General features: G+C 38.1%; 1 protein-coding gene across 1 annotated transcript in view; it reads left to right on the top strand.

Annotated features, from left to right (window-relative positions):
• Positions 1 to 20,051, top strand: part of LOC128840521 (inter-alpha-trypsin inhibitor heavy chain H3-like) — a 35,558-nt gene extending 15,507 nt beyond the window's left edge. The window contains exons 10-22 of the mRNA XM_054034615.1: positions 1,506 to 1,631; positions 3,646 to 3,827; positions 4,131 to 4,316; positions 5,697 to 5,836; positions 6,225 to 6,379; positions 7,838 to 7,843; positions 9,613 to 9,639; positions 10,527 to 10,583; positions 11,862 to 11,975; positions 12,624 to 12,828; positions 14,785 to 14,957; positions 19,336 to 19,447; positions 19,539 to 20,051. Of these exons, the coding sequence (XP_053890590.1) occupies positions 1,506 to 1,631; positions 3,646 to 3,827; positions 4,131 to 4,316; positions 5,697 to 5,836; positions 6,225 to 6,379; positions 7,838 to 7,843; positions 9,613 to 9,639; positions 10,527 to 10,583; positions 11,862 to 11,975; positions 12,624 to 12,828; positions 14,785 to 14,957; positions 19,336 to 19,447; positions 19,539 to 19,683 (1,628 nt within the window). The 3' untranslated portion in view covers positions 19,684 to 20,051. The remainder of the gene's footprint in view (positions 1 to 1,505; positions 1,632 to 3,645; positions 3,828 to 4,130; positions 4,317 to 5,696; positions 5,837 to 6,224; positions 6,380 to 7,837; positions 7,844 to 9,612; positions 9,640 to 10,526; positions 10,584 to 11,861; positions 11,976 to 12,623; positions 12,829 to 14,784; positions 14,958 to 19,335; positions 19,448 to 19,538) is intronic.
• The last annotated feature ends 2,010 nt before the right edge of the window (positions 20,052 to 22,061 follow it).

Raw genomic sequence — 22,061 nt, 5'->3', positions numbered from 1 at the left:
GTTTCACATAGAGCATAATAAGGTGATAATTAATAGCCAACATGGATTTGTAAGAACAGATCATACCAGACCAATCTAATTTCCTTCTTTTACAGGGTAACAGCCTAGTGGATGCAGGGCAGGAGAAGCAGTATATGTGCTATATCTGGACTTTAGTAAGGCATTTGATCCAATCCATCATGACATTATCATAAGCAAACTAGGGAAACTATGTCAACTTTCTAACTAAAAGGATAGTGAAGCTCTGGAATAAGCTTCCAAGGAAGGTCACGGAGACTCCATCATTGGAAATGTTTAAAAACAAGTTGGAAAAACACCTCTCAGGGATGGTCTAGATTTACTTGGTCCTGCCACAGCTCAGGGGGCTGGACTTGATGATTTATCGAGGTCTCTTCCAGCCCTTCATTTCTATGATTCTATGAAATATGATCTCAATTAAATTATTATAAAGTGGATGCACAGTGGTTGAAAAACCATACTCAGAGTAGTTATTAATGGTCACTGTTAAACTGGGAAGACATATCAAGTGGGTCCTTCAGGGGTCTGTCTTGGGTCTGATACTAGTCATTATTTTCATTAATGGATGACAGAGTAGAGTGCAAGCTTATAAAATTTGCAGATGACACCAAGCTGGGAGTAGTTGTAAGCACTTTGGAGGACAGAATTAGAATTCAAAATTATCTTAATAAATTGGAGAATCAGTCTGAAATCAACAAGATGAAATTCAGTAAAGAGAAGTGCACAACACTGCACTTAGGAAGGAAAAATACAAAATGTGGACTAACTGGCTAGGCAGCAGAACTGCAGCAAAGGACCTGGGGGCAATGGGGGAATCGCAATTTGAATATAAGTCAATAGTGTGATGCTGTTGCAAAAAAGGCAAATGTCATTCTGGGATGTATTAACAAGACACAGGAGATAATTGTTCAGCTCTACTCAGCAATGGTGAGGCCTCAGCTGTAGTAGTGTTTCCAGTTTTGGGCACCACACTTTAAGAAAAAAGTTCACAAATTGGATTGAGTCCAGAGGAGATCAACCAAAATGATGAAAGGTTTAGAAAAGCTGACCTATGAGGAAAGGTTGATAGAACTGGGCATGTTTAATTTATGAAACTGTCTTCAAATATGTGAAAGGTTGTTATAAAGAGGATGGTGATCAGTTCTTTTTGTCCACCAAAGGTAGGACAAGAAGTAGTCTGCTTACTTTGTGGCAAGATTTAGATTAGATATTAGGAAAAATTTTCTAACACTAAGGATAGTTTAAGCACTGGAACAGGTTACTTAGTGAGATTGTGGAATTGCCATAACTGGAGGTTTTTAAGAACAGCTTAGAAAAACACCTGTCAGGGATGGTCTAGGTATACTTAATCCTGCCACAGCCTGTGGGGCTGGACGAGATGTTCTCCTGAGATCCTTTCCAGCCCTACATTTCTATGAATCTATGATTAAAACATTTCTATTTTTGACCACCAGTTTTCAACCCTAATTTGTGTCTCTACATTGCAGTGACAAACCTACATGGTGGTTTAATGAAGGGAATTGAAATGCTGACTACAGCTTTTGAAACAAATTCTGTGTCCAAGAGAAGTGCATCTATAATTATCATGTTAACGGATGGTCAACCTAATGAAGGTAAGTGTCTTGGTAAATGAAGCGAACAGTAAAATGGAATTAATCAGGTGAAGGAAAATAATTACTTCAGTTTTAGTTCACCATTCTTTAATTTCAGGAGATGTGAGACCTGATTCGCCTCTGATTTCAATGGCATTACACTAAGGTTAAGCTGCTGTAGCAGACTGGAGAATCAGGTCTTTGGTTTCAGTTTGAGATTCACTATCTCTATTGCGGATGATACCAAACTGGGAGGGATTACAACTGCTTTGGAGGACAGGGTCCTAATTCAAAATGATCTGGACAAATTGGAGAAATGGTCTGAGGTAAACAGGATGAAGTTTAACAAAGACAAATGCAAAGTGCTCCACTTAGGAAGGAAAAATCAATTTCACACATACAGAATGGGAAGAGACTGTCTAGGAAGGAGTACAGCAGAAAGGGATGTAGGGTTTATAGTGGACCACAAGCTAAATATGAGTCAACAGTGTGATGCTGTTGCAAAAAAACCCAAATGTGATTCTGGGATGTATTAGGTGTGTTGTGAGCAAGACACGAGAAGTCATTCTTTCGCTCTACTCTGCTCTGGTTAGGCTCAGCTGGAGTATGGTGTCCAGTTCGGCACTGCATTTCAAGAAAGATGTGGAGAAATTGGAGAGGGTCCAGAGAAGAGCAACAAGAATGATTAAACGTCTTGAGAACATGACCTGTGAAGGAAGGCTGAAAGAATTGGGTTTGTTTAGTTTGGAAAAGAGAAGACTGAGAGGGGACATGATAGCAGTTTTCAGGTATCTAAAAGGGTGTCATAAGGAGGAGGGAGAAAACTTGTTCACCTTAGCCTCTAAGGATAGAACAAGAAGCAGTGGGCTTAAACTGCAGCAAGGGAGGTTTAGGTTGGACATTAGGAAAAAGTTCCTAACTGTCAGGGTGGTTAAACACTGGAATAAATTGCCTAGGGAGGTTGTGGAATCTCCATCTCTGGAGATATTTAAGAGTAGGTTAAATAAATGTCTATCAGGAATGGTCTAGACAGTATTTGGTCCTGCCATGCGGGCAGGGGACTGGACTCGATGACCTCTCGAGGTCCCTTCCAGTCCTAAAATCTATGAATCTACCACAAGTATATATACACTGTATCTTTGGTGGTCTCATCCTAGTTACAATTTTGCCACATTACTAAACCATTGCCTAATTAGACATCATCCTTGCTATATTAAGAACATTTTCATTGGTGTAGCTAAATTAATTCAGTTACACTGATGCAAACCCTTAATTTAGATGTCCTGCACTGATGGGAAAGGTATTTGTCAATTAAGCTAAACTGCTGTATGCTCTGCTTTGTGCTGGTGCAACATGTCTACATTTTGGGTTGGGTTTTCACTGGTGTAACTGAATAATTGTTATGATGGTGCACATTTTCTTTAATATAGAGTTTCATCGCTTGGTAATGAATAAAGATGAGGAGTGAGTTTCTCCCACCCATTCTGTGCCCTAATCACCATTGCACCAGGGTCCACCTAAAGGTGCCACAAAAGGGGTAGGAGAGAATTTCCTGGGGGCATGCCAGGATGGGGCCAGAAGTTTGGAGGGGATTTCCATAATACATGCTACTCCCACTTGTGAAGTTGCCCATAAGCAAAGCAGCCAGTCTCGGGATGTCATAACAAAACTCTACATGGGACTTCACTGAGTTATGCTGAGGGCCACACCAGTCCCTGAACAGCTCAGAATCCTGAAAGCACAAAGGTGGCTGGTGTGTACTCTGCCTCTTGGAGAACCTTATTTATGGGGTTAATAAAGGGTTTTGGTTTTTTTTAAAGGAAGTCTGCCTTTTAAGTTAGATACTTATATATACTTTGTCTAAAGTTAGTTTAGAATTAATGATGCCTAGAAAATATGATAGTCATGCCTTGAAAAATTGAAATAAAAAATAACTAACCACATTTCATTCATTTTATTATTTTTTTTCCTGTTTGCTATTGTTTTCATAAACAAAATCTTAAAGCCTATTTGTTTTGTATTATTTAATATGCAGGTGTATCAGACCCTCAGGAAATTCAAGTGAATGTAAAAAAAGCCATTCAAGGAAGATACCCCTTATATAACCTAGCTTTTGGCTATGGTATTGACTATAATTTTCTAGAAAAGATGGCACTAGAGAATAAAGGGGTGGCTCGTCGCATCTATCCAGATTCTGATTCAGCCATACAAATGGAGGTAAAACCATAACCATATAAATTAAGTTAATGATGGCAGTCACGCTGATATTTCTGATGACATTTGCCTCCATTTTCAATGTAATTAAACAAAATATGACCATGTGCTGGGGTGCTAGATTTCCAGGTAACAGCTTTCCCCTTCTCTTGTAAAGGTGCAAAGTGGAATGACTATAAATTAGGAGACAGCATGGTCTAATGAACAGTTTTATTTTTTTGTTAAGGTGTCAAGAGATCTGTGGGCATATGAGTGTCAATGAATTATATATTTATTAATTATAAGCTCCCCCCCTCTTCCCTCTAGGGTTTTTATGAGGAAGTAGCCAATCCCATGCTTACAGAAGTGGAGTTAAACTACCCTGAAAATGCAATTTCTGACTTAACTCAAAACAATTTTAAGCACTACTATGATGGCTCTGAAATCGTGGTGGCTGGACGTATTACAGATAATGACCTGAACAGTTTGACTGCAGATGTGAAAGCTCAAGGTGTAAGTATGGGCCTACTGTGATTGTTTCAAGCCTTTCTTTGTGACAAAAAATGTATGAATGTGGGAGATTCCAAATTTGGCATTGCATAAAAATTCCCCAATATACCTTTATTCTATGAAAAAAAATATTGCAGAGTATGGAGAATGTAAATACACCAAAAGACATGACATTTATTTAGCTAATTTTTTCTTTGAATTACTCTAATGTCAATCTGGAGTAACTTTGCACAGTATGTCCAATTTGAGTAAGTTAGTGTTGCTATCAGAACCTTGATGTTTACATCTCTTGATGATTTTTTTTGTCTTTACATAGTTAGCCTTATTGTTTCATTAACATGGTGTTTAATAGTTGAATGGAGTAATCTGTGGCTTTTAACTTTGTATGCAAACTTTGTAAAAAGTACAATTCAAGATTCATCAGTATGACAGTATGAAAATCTTGTTCTAATGCAATATTGCTAAGTGAAATCCAGATACCAGTCTTGCCACTTCCTCCCAAGAGTTCTGGTGATTTGGTTTGCATGTGAAATGCATTTGTCCTCCAAAATAGTCTTCAATCCTTTGAGGAATACTTTCCACCCTCTAAGTCAATTGAATATTTGAAAGGCCTTCCAATGGAGATAGAACTTTGTTCCTATTAGGAACTAAGTGAACTAAAAATTATTTCCAGTCCTGAATTCTATAACAATTTTAAAAAACCCAACACGAATGTACCACTTTCATACAGAGAATATTTATCAAATATATAGTATCACTTGTATATGTACTCTGACATAAATTGGTCCACTTCACATTACAATTATTATCATCTGAAACTAGATACACCTCTACCCCGATATAACGCTGTCCTCGGGAGCCAAAAAATCTTACCGCATTATAGGTGAAACCGTGTTATATCGAACTTGCTTTGATCCACTGGAGTGCGCAGCCCTGCCTCCCCAGAGCACTGCTTTTCCGCGTTATATCCGAATTCGTGTTATATCGGGTCGTGTTATATCGGGATAGAGGTGTATATTTAAAATACAGAAATTGTGCTACTACTAGGCCAGCTACTATATCTGTGCCATGTTAAATACATAGCATAAGCAATGTACAGGTAAATCCTGATTAACCAAATTTCAATGTTAATTCTGAAAATGAGTTATGTCCCCATATATATACTTTTAGCAGCTGTGGAACTACTGAGCAAAGGCACTGATACTGACTTCTGAACCTGTGCAATTCTCAGTGCAGGATCAAGATGTTCATTAATTTACTGTAGATCCTCATTTTCCAAACCCTAGATTATATGAAGATTTTGGATGTCTCCTGTAACGTATAGATAGTCAGGGTTCAGTCGTACCGGTCTGTTACAGAGAGAAGTTTCTTTATTCCTAACAGGCAGAAAATGATGTGACATTTAGTGAACAAGCAGATGTTGAAGAAACAGCAAAAGCTCTCCAAGAACAGGAGTACATATTTGGGGATTACATTGAGAGGCTTTGGGCTTATCTCACCATCCAACAATTACTGGAAAAACGGTAACGAAATATAAATTAACATTCTCTGTGAAATAGCATGAAAACACTGGGCAACTAATTGGCGATATTCATTAAAAATGCACAGAAAATACAGAACAGTTTACCTAATTTACTCTCCATCACATAAATACACCCATGAGAAGGCCAAAAAATAGTAAGTATTGTTTTTTCAAGTTAATTTTAAAGGAGTGCAAATACTGGATCAGACTGTGGCTACCTGCTCTGCCCCTCAGTGAAGTCAGGAGTGCTCTCAAAAGGAAATGTGTATTTCTTTTCAGCAGATAAATGGATAGCTTCATATTTTAGAGGGAGAATAAAATGCTTAATCCAGTGTTTAATGATTTGGCTTTGTAGAAGGTTTATGTTCTGAGTCTCTCCCTTCATTCAGCACTGTAGCTCAGGGAGAAGAAAAGGAAAATCTTACCGCTGAAGCCCTGGAGCTCTCTCTGAAATACAAGTTTGTGACACCTTTGACATCCATGGTAGTTACGAAGCCAGAAGATAATGAAGATAAAGCTGCAATTGCTGATAAACCAGTAGAAGGTACAGACATTTTCAGTTTTACTTTACTAAGGGAATTCAAATGACCATTTGACATTCCCTTAGATAGGGGCTTTTCACATTGGAGCAGAGTTTCAAATATATATGCAAATATATTTTCCAAGCCATGCCCTCCAATGGTTAGTATAGCTTTCTCCTGTGCACCACACAGAATCATTTTCCTCCTTTAAACTCTCTTCCATCAGTCCACCTTCCATTGCTACCCATTTGCCCATAAATTTAAAGTATATTGTAAATTCAAAATCATGGTATATAAAAATACAAACATCTCAAAACAATAAAATAAATAAAACCAAGAAACACATTTAACCTAAATAATCTAGACATGCTCAACTTCAGTTCACATCCCTTCCTCCTAAACTTTTCTGTATATTGTTTTAATTCAGGGTCAGATCCAGCAAGTTCTTACTCACATGAAGACAGAGTACTCTTGTAAGGTTTTGCATACTCAGACATTTAGATAGCTGAAGGGCAGGTATAATATCTTCATGTTTGGAAAACACAATATACATATTGTGATGCAATAGAAGAAGGTAGTCATTTAAAATTCAGATCCATTTATCTTTCTCTTGTTCTTGTTTACTTTGTTAGTTATTAGCTAGTTGTTCATTAAATTAGCGTTCTCTCTTACAGCCCATTTTCTCCTACTTAACCTATATGGCATGAAAAATGACTCTGTCCATCTTTAGTAAGCTGTACTGAGGAAATTAAGACAAGTACATTCCTTTTCAGTGTCTCAGCTATCACTTTAACACATACATTGCTCTGCTTCTCCTCATTCGTCTCTTGTCCTTGGATTAGATCCACCAAACCTTCCACAAAACACCCCAGCTGGACTTCCCCTCCACTACCCTAATGGCTTTCCTCTCCTTGCCTGCTTCCCAGCACTCTGATAGTTTCTTCACAAATCCCTGGCCTTCAAATATGCTCCCAGCTGACCAACCTGCCCCTTCCGGACATGCAAATAGGGTTACAGATTCAACCATAGTCATGAGCTGTACTAGAAATATGAAGGGTCTCATCTCATATCATGAAAATTGCAACAGAGTAAAATTGTCAAGGAGCACTTGGCAGCTGCATGAAAGTGAGACAGAGTAAATCAATTGCCAGTATAACTGTTCCCACGGGCTAATATTCATTTTTCACATGCATAATTGAGTCCAGATTTGTTGTCCCATATGTTAAACATTTTCTTTTCATTTGTTCCCCTTGCAGTTGGTTTACATTCACTCACATCAACAGCAAGAATATGGGCTTGAAATTTAAAATGCTACAAGAGTTATGTCTGAACCATCAAACCATATTTGATTTTGCTTCAGAATACCTAATTAAAATGGTGTTTCATATTAGAGTAGATTATCCAACTGTTTAACTGTGTACCTGAAACTAACAGTTAACTTTTTATTATTATTATTATTTCATATCCATCCCTGGTAACAGCTGAAGGTAAGTTTCAAATTCTATTTGTTTTACCCAATACTTCTGTCTCTTTAGTGCTGCTTGGGTATTAGTTGCTGAATCATCTATTTGACAAATTACACACTTTACAAAAAATAAAATTATTTGAGCAGTATTCTGAGTGAATAATTCATAAATGGGTAAGAATTTATGGGGGGGGAGGGATAACTCAGTGGTTTGAGTATTGGCCTGCTAACCCACGGTTGTGAGTTCAATCCTTGAGGGGGTCACTTAGGGATCTGGGGCAAAAATCAGTGCTTGGTCCTGCTAGTGAAGGCAGGGGGCTGGACTCAATGACCTTTCAAGGTCCCTTCCAGTTCTAGGAGATAGGATATCTCCATTATAAATAAAAAAAAATATGATTTTTTTCAAGCAGAATATTCATAAATAATTGTTTTCATCGTTCACTGAGCTCCATCTGTCTTTAGAAATTGTAATGAACCTATCACAGTAGACTCTAGGTGCCTAATACAAGCAAATAATAAGAATTGTTAGTTGCTGTCCATGGGCAGGATCATTCACTGCCAGATAATTATATGGAGGAGACTCTTGGTCCACAGATTTCTCTCCTCACATGGAGGACCAGATGTGTCAGTTTCCCATTCAGCACCAAGCCACCTCATCCCCATAAAGGCTGCTCCATAAGTCTAGGATCCCCATGGGAGAAGTGGAGGAGACTGACAAAGCAGAGGAGTGGGTAGAATCAGACGGGATGTACACCATTCCCCCTCCAGCCACAGAGTTTACCAGGACAAGATGAGATAATATGTCTTGTCTGTGAACAGTCCCACAGCCCCCATGGGAATCCCCCAACACAGCCATACTGCCAGAGAACAGGCGTAGAAGCACTGGGCCTCCATGCAGATGGTCTTGGTCTCTTAGAGATCCCTGGGAATCTGGCAGGTTTTGGGGCAGGGCCTGTGATGGATGGAAAATACATGCCCCACAGCCACATTGGGGAGGAATGGCAAAAGAGGATCCTCAGAGACATCCTGCCCCCAACAGGTTTTACTGCGGGAGGAGATGGTCTGGCCTCAGGAATGGATTGTTGACTAACCTTCCAGGGGTTAAAGAAAAGAGCAGAATTTGGCCCATGTACTGTGTCTGCATCTATGCTACATAGAATCATAGAAATGTAGGGCTGGAAGGGGCCTTGAGAGGTCATCTAGTCCATCCTTCTATGCTGAGGGAGGACCATGTGTACCTAGACCATCCTCGACAGATGTTAGTCCAACTTATTCTTAAAAAACTCCAATGATGGGGATTCCACAGCCTCCCTTGATAACCTGTTCTAGTTCTTAACTATCCTTTACTTCAAACGTTTTTCCTAACCCACTCCCCTGCACTTCTGGGGATAGGCCAGATTCATGCTATTCATGGTAAGATTTTTTGTTTAAATGTCCCATGTAAGTTTCAACTTTGCTAGAGTAGTGTGGTTGTTTATCAATATTCATATCTACATTTGCTTCACTCCTACTCCCTAACTCTTAAGGGCTCCAATATTGTAGGAAAGCTCCCTTCAGATCTCATTAGTGCTGGTCCGCGTGTTGGCCTGAGCAGATTTCTCAAAAGCTACACAAGACATTTCCTTTCTCCAAGAGTTGGGTTTGCTGTCCCTGGAATGCTTTCAGCTTGGGAAGCAAGGGATGATGCAGTGTGTGTTTTCTAAACATCTAGAAATCTATAGATAAATGCAGGATATCTTTTATTTTTGTCTTTCATTTATCTGTTCTAATGCTGTTCTGTTTCATTCACAGCCAGGGCTACCCCAGGCACTCAATCATGTAAGTCATAATCTTGAATTTCTGAATGAACTAGATTTGTCAAAGGAATCATTTCAGGCAACAAAAATGATCAGGCAGAGGGAAATAAGTTTGTCTGTGTTTTTTCCTAGAATTTGTTAAAATATAGGTGAAGACTAGCAAATTCAACATAATAGGTTAAAATGCAACTAAAGATTGAACAGTCGTATGTATAAACATCCTTATGATTTAGGGCTTGAGTCTTAAAGCTGTGAAGCATCACAGATCAGGCTTTCACACCTTGCCAAAATATTCATCGGGAATCTCTGAGCCACATGTTGGAATCACTGGAAGAGAGTTCCTTTGGTGCCTCAAGTGGAGAGCATCAGATGATGAAGATAATGTAAATGAGTTTGTCTCTATCCCAATGACACTTTTTACTGATTCAGGAGCAGCAGCAACTGTCACACTGAAGCTATAGCAAATGGTGTGTGTGTAGATAGTCGCCGATGTACCTGAGAAAGCCCTGACAATCTTCTCCATTTGTTCTATTTTTAGTCCTCTGCCTTCCTCTTCCAGCCTTAAGTACTGTCTCAGTCTGTCCTCTTCCAGACAAGAAATATCAGCAGAAATATCTTCACAAGCAGTTTGTGATACCCAGTCATTCACAGAGAATAAACACAATTACTTCTAGTACCTGCTGAACCAGTAAATTGGAGATTGGGATTGACACTCAAGCCTGGGTTTTGCACATGGCAGTGCAGAGCAGTACCATCAAACCATAACCATTATGTATTAGAACTAGAATAGAAATTAAGCTTGAACAAGTAATTTAAATTGTTAACATCCTACCTGTCTTGTAGATACAATGTGCAAATATCCCCTTTTGATTTTATTTCTAACAATCTTTGTTCTTTGTTTCTATGCAGATCCAACACATTCTTATCTGTACAGTAGTCCTTCAATCCCCTCCGTATATACTAGTGGTGAGTTTGTTTTAAATAGTTTAAAATAAAATAGGGAAAAGGTCTTCTTTGAAAAAAAAGAGGAGAACCTTAAAAAGACCAAGTTGCAAAATTCTTCAGAATCTTTTGTATAATTAATTTTCATAAAAACAAAATAGATAAGCAATTTTTGTTCCATAGGCTCACATTTTAATTTGCTCTAAATTTCCCTTATTCTTTTATAACATTCAGCCTTCACTGGTTTAATCCTTATCATGGTCTTTCTTTCTGCTCCTAAACCTCTTGACAATAACCCTTACTTTTCTCTTCTTTGTCTGAATGGTACTCACTCAGCCTCCTGCTTTCACCAGCATTTTTTCATGTCCCTCCTTGATACTATCCCAACAGAGCTTACTTGAGGCTAAGGGCTTACTTCTTGGTGTGCCACTTGGTGTAGCACTAGTATGTTAAATTTTAGTAGTTGGGTTATAGATTTTTTTTCTTCACCTGTATAATTTAAAAGTTTTATATTCAGAAGATCTTTCAATAGAGTCAATTCTATAAGTAAATTTTAAAAAATTTCCGAAGTTGTTCTCTTCCTAGCAGCAAGCCAGAGTACTGGGGTATAATATATTGATTTTACATAGCTTTAACTCTTCCACAATTCCATGTCACATTGGAAAGATGGACAAAACCAGGATTGTTTGGATTTTGCTAAACGTTGTGGGTTAGCTTTTAGTTTTGCAAAAAAAATGGGTGTTATATCCAGCTTCTCTTTATCTAGTCCCGCTAAACCTCTCGTCCCAGAAATTTATCTTTTGGCATTTGTCTATTTGTGGAAACATTTTGTAGGAATCAAATGATTTTTAACTATACACATTAAGCTCAGCTGTATTCTTTGATCTAATTCTAAGCACTTTTTGCATTAGGATATCATATTTTCCTAACAAAATTGCCTCCTATGTAAATGACCTTGTTACGGGACACACACACACACACACACACTTATCACAACAAAACTATTTTGCTAAAACTCACATGAGGATTTGTTATCTTTAGGTCCAGAAATCTTATTGGGTTCCAATTTCTCCTATCTCCACCCAGTAAAATATGTTGATATTAACTAGACTCATTGCTAAATGTGGCTACTCTTTCATTCTAATCTCACTATTTCACTCTAATTTAAAAGTTGCAGTTCTAAAGGGGCAGTATAAATCAACTAAGAGGAGACATAATAATGTTTAATTAACTAGTTTTTGTTTGTACACAACTTTTGAACATCTGCAGCATTATATAAATACTAGTGATTATTATTTACAGTTGATGGAGATCCACACTTCATTATATCAGTGCCACAAAAAGAAGATGCCATTTGTTTCAATATCAATGAAGAGACGGGTGCAGTGTTAAATTTAATAAATGACCCAGTTACAGGTGAGTTTTTCATACTTTAAATACAGTAAATCAGGATATTTACTTCATTTATAGGGCTCTTCACCTTACATTTATAGGGCCCTTCTCTTCCTTGACACAATGTGAGATTGTAACTTCCAGTGACATTAATGGGAGCTACACAGCTACAGCAAGGGAATACTCCATCACTTAGTGTAAAGTGCACTGCACCATATTTTCACTTTTAGTAGGAAAAGGAACTTTTGGCCACCCCCTCAGAGGAATTGTACAGGTATAATATGGCCCAGTGAATGGAAGTAGTGAGAATTCCAAATAAGTCATGTTTGCCATAACTTGCCTGGAAAAGGCTTAAAATGAGTGATAGAGAATAATGGCTCAGACTTTTCCTTCTCAACACTGAAGCTGCCGACCAATACAAGTAGAATCTTATTCCATATGCCCTGGTGGAGGGCCACTTATTCTCAGTGAATTCCCATTCAACAGATGATTCCAGGCCAGATTCTCCATTGCATTATAGCTCTTACATGCTGCTCTGAACCACAATAAATAAGATCACAATTCTGATGTGATTCTGAACTGATTTATTTTCTCAAATTTAGTTTTTCCATGTCATTCCTTGACATATGCTGACCAGAATCTTTCTTTTTTTTTTTTTTTTTTTAATTTTAGGCATCAGAGTCAATGGGCAGCTTATTGGAGATAAGAGAGTGAGCAGTGATGCAAAGATCCAGAACACATATTTTGGAAAACTTGGGATTGAAAATAAGCAGCTGGAATTAAAACTAGAAGTAACTCCTGAGAAAATAACCGTCCAGAAGGACAGAAAGAAGACAGTTTTCACCTGGCTTGATACAGTCACCCTGCGACAAGAAGGGTATCACAAATACCAGAATCATTCAAGAATTTTCAAATTTGTGAAAAAGCTATTGTTCACTAAAGAATAAAGCTGAGTGAAATTTTTCATCTGAAACTTTTTTGCTGGAAATCCAGATTCAACAACAGCACATGTTTTGTGAAAGCTAGTTTTGCTGAATTGTTTCAACCAACATTTTTTTTTTTTAATTCATCGGGAAAAAATGAAAAACTTCATTTTGACATTTTTCTAAATGAAATGTTTCAAATTTTCAGTTCTAAACTTTTTGTTTCACAATTTCCTTTAATTTTATTAAAAAATCAATCACAAACATTTTTAAATGGTCAAAATTGAAATGTTTCATTTAGAAAATGTCAAAATGAAACATTTCATTTGACCAAAAATAATTTTTTTTACTTTTTGATTTGCCAAAAATTTTGAAAAATTTCACTTTGACTGATCCAAAACTTGTATTTTATTTTATTTTTTGGAATCATCAAAGATCTGAAAAACCTGTTATTTGCACAGCTCTACTAAAATTGAAGATACATTTTATGAACATGCAAAGGATAAGCTGAAAACTCTAATACCGGTTCAAATCCTGCTAGATTCTGCTCTCAGCTTCACTGTGTAAATCCAGAGTAACTATCATTAAATTTCTCTGGATTTACAATAATAAATGAGAGCAGAATTTTCCCCTTACGGAAAACAGGATTTAGCTTTGTACCCAATACTACAGCGACTAACAATCTTTAAGAGATAAATAACAAGGTGTGGCCTATTCTATATATAAATTTTTAAGTTTCACAAAAATTTTGCTCAAAGACAAAACAGATATATTGTAACAAACGTCTTTTCAGAAATGGAAATTATGCCATTTATACATAGAGGAATCAACGTCTCTTCTATTGTGTGTATATATAAAAATAAAACTAGTTAGGGCTGGATTCTCCACCAACTTGCTCAGTGTGGAGTTATTTATACCAGGCACCAGATCAGAATGGCAGTATTTTATATGCAGTTTGCACAGATATAAATGACTGTTCAAGATACAAAATAGTTGAGGATCAGCTACTGTTTTTAGATTAGCTTCAATATTCATAGCCCTACCTCTTCAAATTTTTACTAGGTACTCTGAGTAAAATTCTTGTCTCAGAACAAAGGGAAGATCAACTTCAGTATTCTGCTGTCCTCAGATGCACAGCTAGAACCTGTTAGAACTGCGCAGTAGAGAGAGCAGGATAGCAAAGACACAATCTGTCCTGTGCATTTAATATTTTTATTGTGGTAATGCCCAAAGAACTTAATCAGGATTGGAGCTTCATTTTTACTAGCATTGACAGAGAAGGTGGGTGAGGTAATATCTTTTATTGGACCAACTTCTGTTGGTGAGAGAGACACACTTTCGAGCCACATTGTGAGAGCTTGTCTTTCTCACCAACAGAAGTTGATCCTATAAAAGATATTACCTCAGTCACCTTGTCTCTCTGATATCCTGGGACCGACATGACTACAACTACACTGCATATAACATTGATGACAAAGTCTGGAGAGTTTACTGTCTCAGCTCAGACAGTCAAAGGGGGGGGGGGGAGTAGTGGCACACAGCATTCAAGAAAAATGGTGATGAAAGGCATACATTTTATTAATAAACAAATACATAGGCATACTATATCCAATTGTGTCTCGGCCTATCCATTATTAGGTGGCCAGTTCTAGTAGGTGTTTCAATAGAAGTGGTTTGCAAAGAGATTTGAAAGTGAGGGATTAGCCTTCTCTAAGATAATTTTGCACTCAGTCTCAATACTACACACACACACACACACACACAGAGTCAGGCTACATGCTGAAATCTTTTTTTGTTTGCCAGACAGTTTTCCTTTCTCAGGTCCTTCATCATCTCTAGTAATTCTGTTATTCACAATAATGGCATCAAGAAACATAAGATTTCTTAATTATGGTTTCTTTTTCCCCCAGTCTGACTGTGATAATCAACAGGAAAAAAAATCTAGTGCTTTCAATGGGAGATGGCGCATCATTTGTTATTGTTTTGCACAAAGTGTGGAAGAAGCATCCTCTACACCAGGACTTCCTAGGATTGTATACGCTGGATAGTCACAAGCTGTCTGAACGTACCCATGGCTTATTAGGTATGAATTCACATAAGGCCAGTGCCCCATAAGTGGGGTCAGACTCTTCAAAACGTTAACAACTTTTTTTCTTATTTCTTTTCCCAGTGCTTAAACTGACCCACTTGCCCTCACTAGTCTCGTTGATCCACCTTAAGGTCTGCCTAATACCCATCTACAGACTTGTTTTCTTTATTGCACCAACTCTCTCAAACTCTTTGAAAAGTGGATGTTTCTTGTTTCAGTTTGATCATCATTTTATACCTAGAGATAGGCGCTATTAAAATACTCATTACTCACTGTACAGCCAAAATCTGCCAACTCCCTGTGCATGCATCCAGACTAGGAAAAAAGGTATATTTTTACCTTGGAAATATTTTGACCTGCTAACACGTTAAACCTAGAAACTGCCTTGTCTTCACCTGGGTTTTGTCTCAAGTTAGCTAACATGGTAAGAACACACCGTTGTTTTTTTCCATAGTGAAGACAAGGCCCTGATTTGATGTTCAACAGTCATTCTAGGCATAAAGTAAGTGAGCGGCACACATCATCAATTTGGTCAGTTCAGTGTACCCTTTCTAAACACATGCACATCATGCATCATTTGAAAACTTACTATGTCTACTTTAAGATGAGGTATGATGTGGAGCTGTCATGTGGTGCCATTACCAAAGAAACAGGAATAAAAAATGATACCATCAATATGTTAAAATTACCACTTTGAAATATTTGCATTTGTTTCTGTTAGCTTAATGACTCTCTTAGCTTAATGTATTATTTCAAAACAAAATTGGATTTCTTTGGGACCTCAAAACATAACAACAATGTAAAGGGTAAAAAATAATAATAATAATAAATATGTACAGGTATAATTGAATTGTAATATCACTGGTGACATTTCTAGTCATCATCATTACCTCCTGTGCAGCTGAAGCCCTGAACCCTGAGCCCTGGTGCCTCCCATGAGTTTGAAAATGTTTACCAGAGTTCTACTCCGGTGGCCTCCAGATGAATTTAAGCCTTGGCATAGAACAGTGATAGACTTGCCTTGTCCATGCTGTGCATGGAATGAAATTGCAGAACCATAGTGGTTTTACTAATCTTGCCTGTAACTTGCTAGTGGCATATCTTGCAGTTTCTATATTTGAGGGAAGTAGGGCTTTATATCCTTGTAGCAGCTTGGAGAGGAGAAGAGCCTTCTTGTTGTACATATCATTGTCTGTCTCTGTAATGAGCTGATAAAATGCAGCGTGATAAGGTGACTGAACTGTTGCAGTGTAACCAGTTGGTTTTACTTTAAGATTTGTTTTACTCAAGCAGAAAGAAAGAAAGATTGGAGTGATAAACTGTATCCTTAGCAATCAAGTCTTTCTTACCTATTCTGTGCAACATGCGATCAGCTCCTCTTTGAAGTTCTGCTTTCCTTAGTTTGGTTGCTCTGTCATGTTTCTATTTTATGAAGTTTCTTGTCTTTCTTGTGTGTTTTTGTCTCAAGCAAACTATACAACAGGACCCAGTGCTGGAGGATGAGCTTTCTCTGGTGGCTATAGAAATACGTGACTATGATGCTCTCTGATCAGATTCAGAGTCTCATTCAGTAGCAGCCAATACAATTAATCTCTCCTGGCTTCTTGATGCCGGCATCCCAGAATTCTGTTCAGCACTGGTGGCTTTTAACAGTTTTGCATTTTTTTGATTTTCTTGGCAAATAACACATTTTTCAAAGTTTGTGGAGAGCTTTTTTTCTTTGATGTAAGCTTTAAGGTCCTTTTGTCCTCAATGTCTTCATGTACTGTAACTTCCCCATAGAGATAAAACTTCCAAAGCAGCATTGTTAGCATTACTACCGCTAATACCCACCATTTTTCATTTTGTACAAGTATACAGACGTGCTAAATTAGATCTATATTAGATCTATATGTCAGTATCAAAATTGCCATTTTTGTTTATTGAGCACTTTGACTGAAGTTCAGTAGGAAGCTGTGTATTGTCATCTCCAACACTAATACTGACCTGTGCATAAGTGTCACTGAATTAAAAAACTGAACTAAAAAGCTACAAAGACAAAAGCACACACCACAATAAGGTATTGAAATTAACTTGGACAGTAAAAACTGTAGTAGTAGTCATGTTGCAGTGTTCCTGGAACTGTGAAAAAAGTGACAAACTCTCATTTTGGACACCATTGTTTACCTCACTTACAGGCTTATGGCACCACTTGATAGCTCCACATTGTACCTCATCGAACATAAATAAAATAAGCTTTCAAATGATATATGATGTAGGTGTGTGGAGGGTGGGTACATTAAACTCCAAAAATATGTCTCTTTTTGGAGAATTGCTGCATACTTAAAGGCACAGCACCACTGAATCATATTTTCTGCCAGTGTAATATCTTTACTGGGATGCATTATCTGTTGGAAGCACTACTGCGTGTTCAAGAATTATGTAAACTCCTGCCAATTTTCCCTTGCACGTTTAGGTTGAGGGTAACAGGAATACAAGCTTAACAGTTCAGTGAGTTTGCTGATGGTGGAAGGATAATTAACTATTACAGATGTACCCTCACCTTTTTTTTGCACCCATACTTGGAATCTGAAAAAAAAAATCATCAATGGTGATGTAAATTACATGTTGGTAAGCCAGCGTGTTAGGTGGTGTAATTTACAGGCCAATGGGGCCCTATAGCAAGAAAACACTAACAGTAAGAGGTCAGATAAGATAGGGCAGCGTTTTTTAAAGTTCGGGTCGTGACCCAGTACTGGGTCGTGGCGTGTCAGGCACATGGTCGCTCTGGTCAGTACCGCCGACCGGGACATTAAAAGTCCCATCGGCAGTGCTGCCTAGCTAGGGCAGGCTAGTGCCTACCTGTTCCAACACCGTGTTGTGCCCCAGAAGTGGCCAGCAGCAGGTTCAACACTGCTGCCCCCGCCCTGAGCACCGGCTCCGCACTCCCATTGGCTGGGAACTGGGGGAGAGGGGGCAGAGAAGCGGTGCCTGCTGGTGAGAGTCGTGCAAAGCCTCTTGCGCACCTCCGCCGAGGAGCCAGACCTGGTGCTGGCCGCTTCCGGGGCACAGCGTGGTCTGCGGTGCCAGGACAGGTCGGAAGCTTGCCTCTGCACCTCGGCTGCGCTGCTGACCGGGAGCCACTGGAGGTAAGTCCACACCCCAACCCCACACCCCAATCCCCTGTCCCAGCCCTGAGCCCCAGCGTTGGGTCATGGGCATCAATAATTTTCTTCAACTGGGTCCCCAGAAAAACAGTTTGAAAACCATTGAGGTAGGGCATTATTCGCTGTTTTTGCTACCATCCCTTTGGTATTTTAAGTTACAGCATCCTACAGGCACACTGACATAGCCTGGTTTATATCAGCTCACTGGCATGTATCTCACAGTATCATTTATATCACCCCTGAGTTTGACCTTGTATTTTATTAAATAAACTACAATTATGTCTGTTTGTTATCTAACATTTGTGAAAACACTCTAGTTATTCTGCACCAGCCATATAATAGTTTTACACAAACAGTGCAACACAATGCAGAAGAAGCAGCAGCAAATTCTGCCAGAAGTGTGCACATGCAATTGGAATTCAGAAATTATACCGGACAGTTTTCTGAGCTCAATCATTTTCAAGGTTACTATGGCTGCTTTCCCAATACATGTATTTATTGTCGAATAAAAGCAGTAGGTGCTTGGATGAGACTCCCGACCAATGCAACTGAACAGACATGACAAAAAACAAGGTGACCATGAAGAATTTATGAAGGGAGATTAAAAGAGATAAATTTTACCGTGTATGCTTGAGTAAGGACACAATTTTATGGAGAAATGGGGCTGAAATAAAATCCCTAATCTAAGCAGCCCTAAACTAATTTAGATGAATCAAATAATTTAAAGATAATTATTGGCAACTCAATTTTCAATAGTGAGGCTCTACAGCTGTTCAAACAAAATGGTCTTGTACATGAAACATCTTTTTGAAGATTTGATTTGCATAACTAGACAGCACTCTGTCCAACCCCATCCATTTTTGCATAGTACTCATCATATTTCATGAAGCTGTATGCCCAGATTGGCTTCCTTTAACACAAGTCTCTGAAAACGTAAACACAGATGGATGGAAGAATAAAGGATTATTAATTATTATTAAATAGATATTATACAAAATACAAAACAAATAATACTTAAATTGGCCTGAAAGTTAGTATTTGCTTATGCAAAATCAGTGTATCCACAAATTGTGTGGATGCATATTTGACATTCTGCTGAAATTTTGGCCCTGTATACCTAGATCCTTAGTAGAGCCTGAAAAATCAACGTAGGAGCGTAAATGACTTTTTTAATGCACACCACAGGCATGAAATGTTAACAGTTGATATTGTTTCTCATTTTTTAGGGCAATTTTTCCACCACATTGACTTTAATATACTTGAAATCCATCCTGGGTCTGATCCCAAGAAACCAGATGCTACAATCGTGATCAAAAACAATAAACTAACAGTAACTAGGTAAATAATAATCAAGTCCTTAGAAAATATCACCTTATCTACTTGTAGCTTGTGCATTGATATTTACATAATTATATGTTTTCTATTTCAGGGGCTGGCAGAAAGATTTCAGAAAAGATCCAAAGCATGGCATTGATATCCCTTGTTGGTTTGTTCATAACAATGGAGCAGGGCTGATTGATGGAGTTCACACAGATTATATTGTTTCCAATATATTTGACACAACTGTAAATTAATCCTCAGATGTGTGTTTAGAGAGCATTTTTCTGAATGAGTTATGCTTTCTAATAATCAGCTATTAAATTATAGTAAGCTTACAGAATTGGTGTGTTGGTTGGCTATACTGTCACGTAACCGATTCTAGTAAATCAGGCTAGTTTGTGTGTGATTAGTTCTTAAATGCAAATTAGCTGTTGTGTTTGTCTAAACAGGCATCACGCAACCAATATCTACAAAATCATTCTATTTCATTACATAAACCAAATATAGTTTTTTTTGTATTAAATTAATTTACAAGCTTTATAATTCCTCTCTGTAAATAGAGGAAAAACATTTAATTCAAGTACTTGAGTCTCAAAAGGTTTAAATAAAAGCTTCAAAACTTGCTGTCTTATTCAGTCATTCCAACTGCCATCCAACAAGGCATAGATTCCAGAATGTCAGGTAAATGTTGTAATGAATTATCTGCAGCATAACAGAGCATCTGACACTTCTGATCAGATAGACCAGACCTTATTTTCAAGAGAATTCATAAATCCATAACTTTGTAGAACTATTTGTGTACTTTATTGTATTATGCGGTGTGCTGGTGTACACAACGTTCCTGGGTGGGTTGTTGGCAGCAAGGGTCAACCTGGGACCTCTGGATTTTAAAGCATGAATCACTATTACTTGAACTGAAAAATTCAGTTCCGATAACTAATCTGTATCAGGCTCATCAACCTCTGAATGTGACCCAGCCACCACTAGGGCGGGGAAAAAATAGGCCTACATTTTAATTCATAGCAAAATGCAACAATAAAGAAGTTTTGTCATGTGCTGTAAATATTTTGCACATTCTGTTAAAATGAACACTTCCCAAAAGAGTAGGAGTAGGAAGATGAACCCCAGAGCAGGAGAATCCGTAAGAATGATCTATCCTGTTTTCACGCTAATCTTAGTAATGAAAAATGGGACATTCAGAAGTAAAGATGATACATGCTACTACACTGGGCACACCGTCTCTCTATTTGCCAGTTTTTTGGCTTTGATAAATAAGATTACAACAGTATATGCAGTGTTCTAGGTATTTCTGATAGCGAGATAAGGAATATTGCAAATGATAAGAAAACCTCATTTTAGTTACCCACCAGTAAAATAAAATTGGCAAGTTTTTAGGGGTGACCACTATAAGGAAGCAGAATCACCACAAAAGTAACTTTTGTCCACAACATATCTTTGAGTCTTAAAAAAAATTAACAAAAAATTAAATTTCATCAACCTATACAGTTTTGTCAATGCTGAACCATTTTGTGGAGAAGTGTCTGTTTTGCTGGTGGTTCTGTCAAGAAGGTTTTTGAGGTCCCAGCCTCTCTGGTCATGTCTGACCAGAGAGGGAGAGAGAGAAATCAAAAAGTTGAGCTTTTTTGACACAGCTGTTTTGACACATTTCTATTTTGCAAGAACAAAAGATTTTGGTTTTGTTCCCCTGTGGAATGAAAACAAATTGTGAGAGCTCAAAAATTGTCACAAAACAGAATTGTCATTGTTCTCCAGACATCTCTAGTTCTGGATGCATAGACGCAACAGAGTTGTTATAAGGGTCCTATGGCAGGTTCATCACAATTTTCTGTTTCTCAACTCAGTCTTTTAATTTTGCAGTTCATCCCCTTTTTGATGCATGTGTAGATGCCATTAAGGTTAATAGAAATTAAGTGCATGGGTCAGAGGAAAAGTAGACTCTCTTTGTGAATACAATTATTTTTAAAGACATGTTAGAAAACTATTTTATTGCAAAAATTATACAGATTTACAGTTAATGTCCACAAACAGATGGGTAGGCTTATCCCACTCAGACTTGCTAACATTAGAGTAGCATGTAAACTTAATTATAGCATATCTACAATTCCAAAAGTTAATATTTAATTTTTACCCCAGAACATTGGCTTGGCAGTGCCACTATAATTAAGGTTGCATCACCACTTCTATTTGAAGGTCAACTTTCTAGGTCCTCTAAAAGCAACATGCTTAGTTGGAGTCCTTTGAAGTTTGGTGTGCCTCAGGAGGGTACAGGGTAGGGTTAGTGACCCAAATTTGTGGCGCTATAAAGCACTGGAAAAAACAGTGCATTATCCACGACCTACAACCTATCCTGGAAAATGATCCCTCACTCTCACAGACCTTGGGAGGCAGGCCAGTCCTTGCTTACAGACAACCCCCCAACCTGAAGCAAATACTCACCAGCAACTACACACCACACCACAGAAACACCAACCCAGGAACCTATCCCTGTAGCAAACCTCGTTGCCTACTCTGTCCCCATATCTACTCTGGCAACAGCATCAGAGGACCCAACCACATCAGCCACACCATCAGGGGCTCATTCACCTGCACATCCACTAATGTCATATATGCC

Source organism: Malaclemys terrapin, chromosome 7 (assembly GCF_027887155.1).
Source record: "Malaclemys terrapin pileata isolate rMalTer1 chromosome 7, rMalTer1.hap1, whole genome shotgun sequence".
NCBI lineage: Eukaryota > Metazoa > Chordata > Testudines > Emydidae > Malaclemys > Malaclemys terrapin.
Note: the sequence above shows the minus strand (reverse complement) of the source record. Positions and strands in the feature narration are given on the sequence as shown.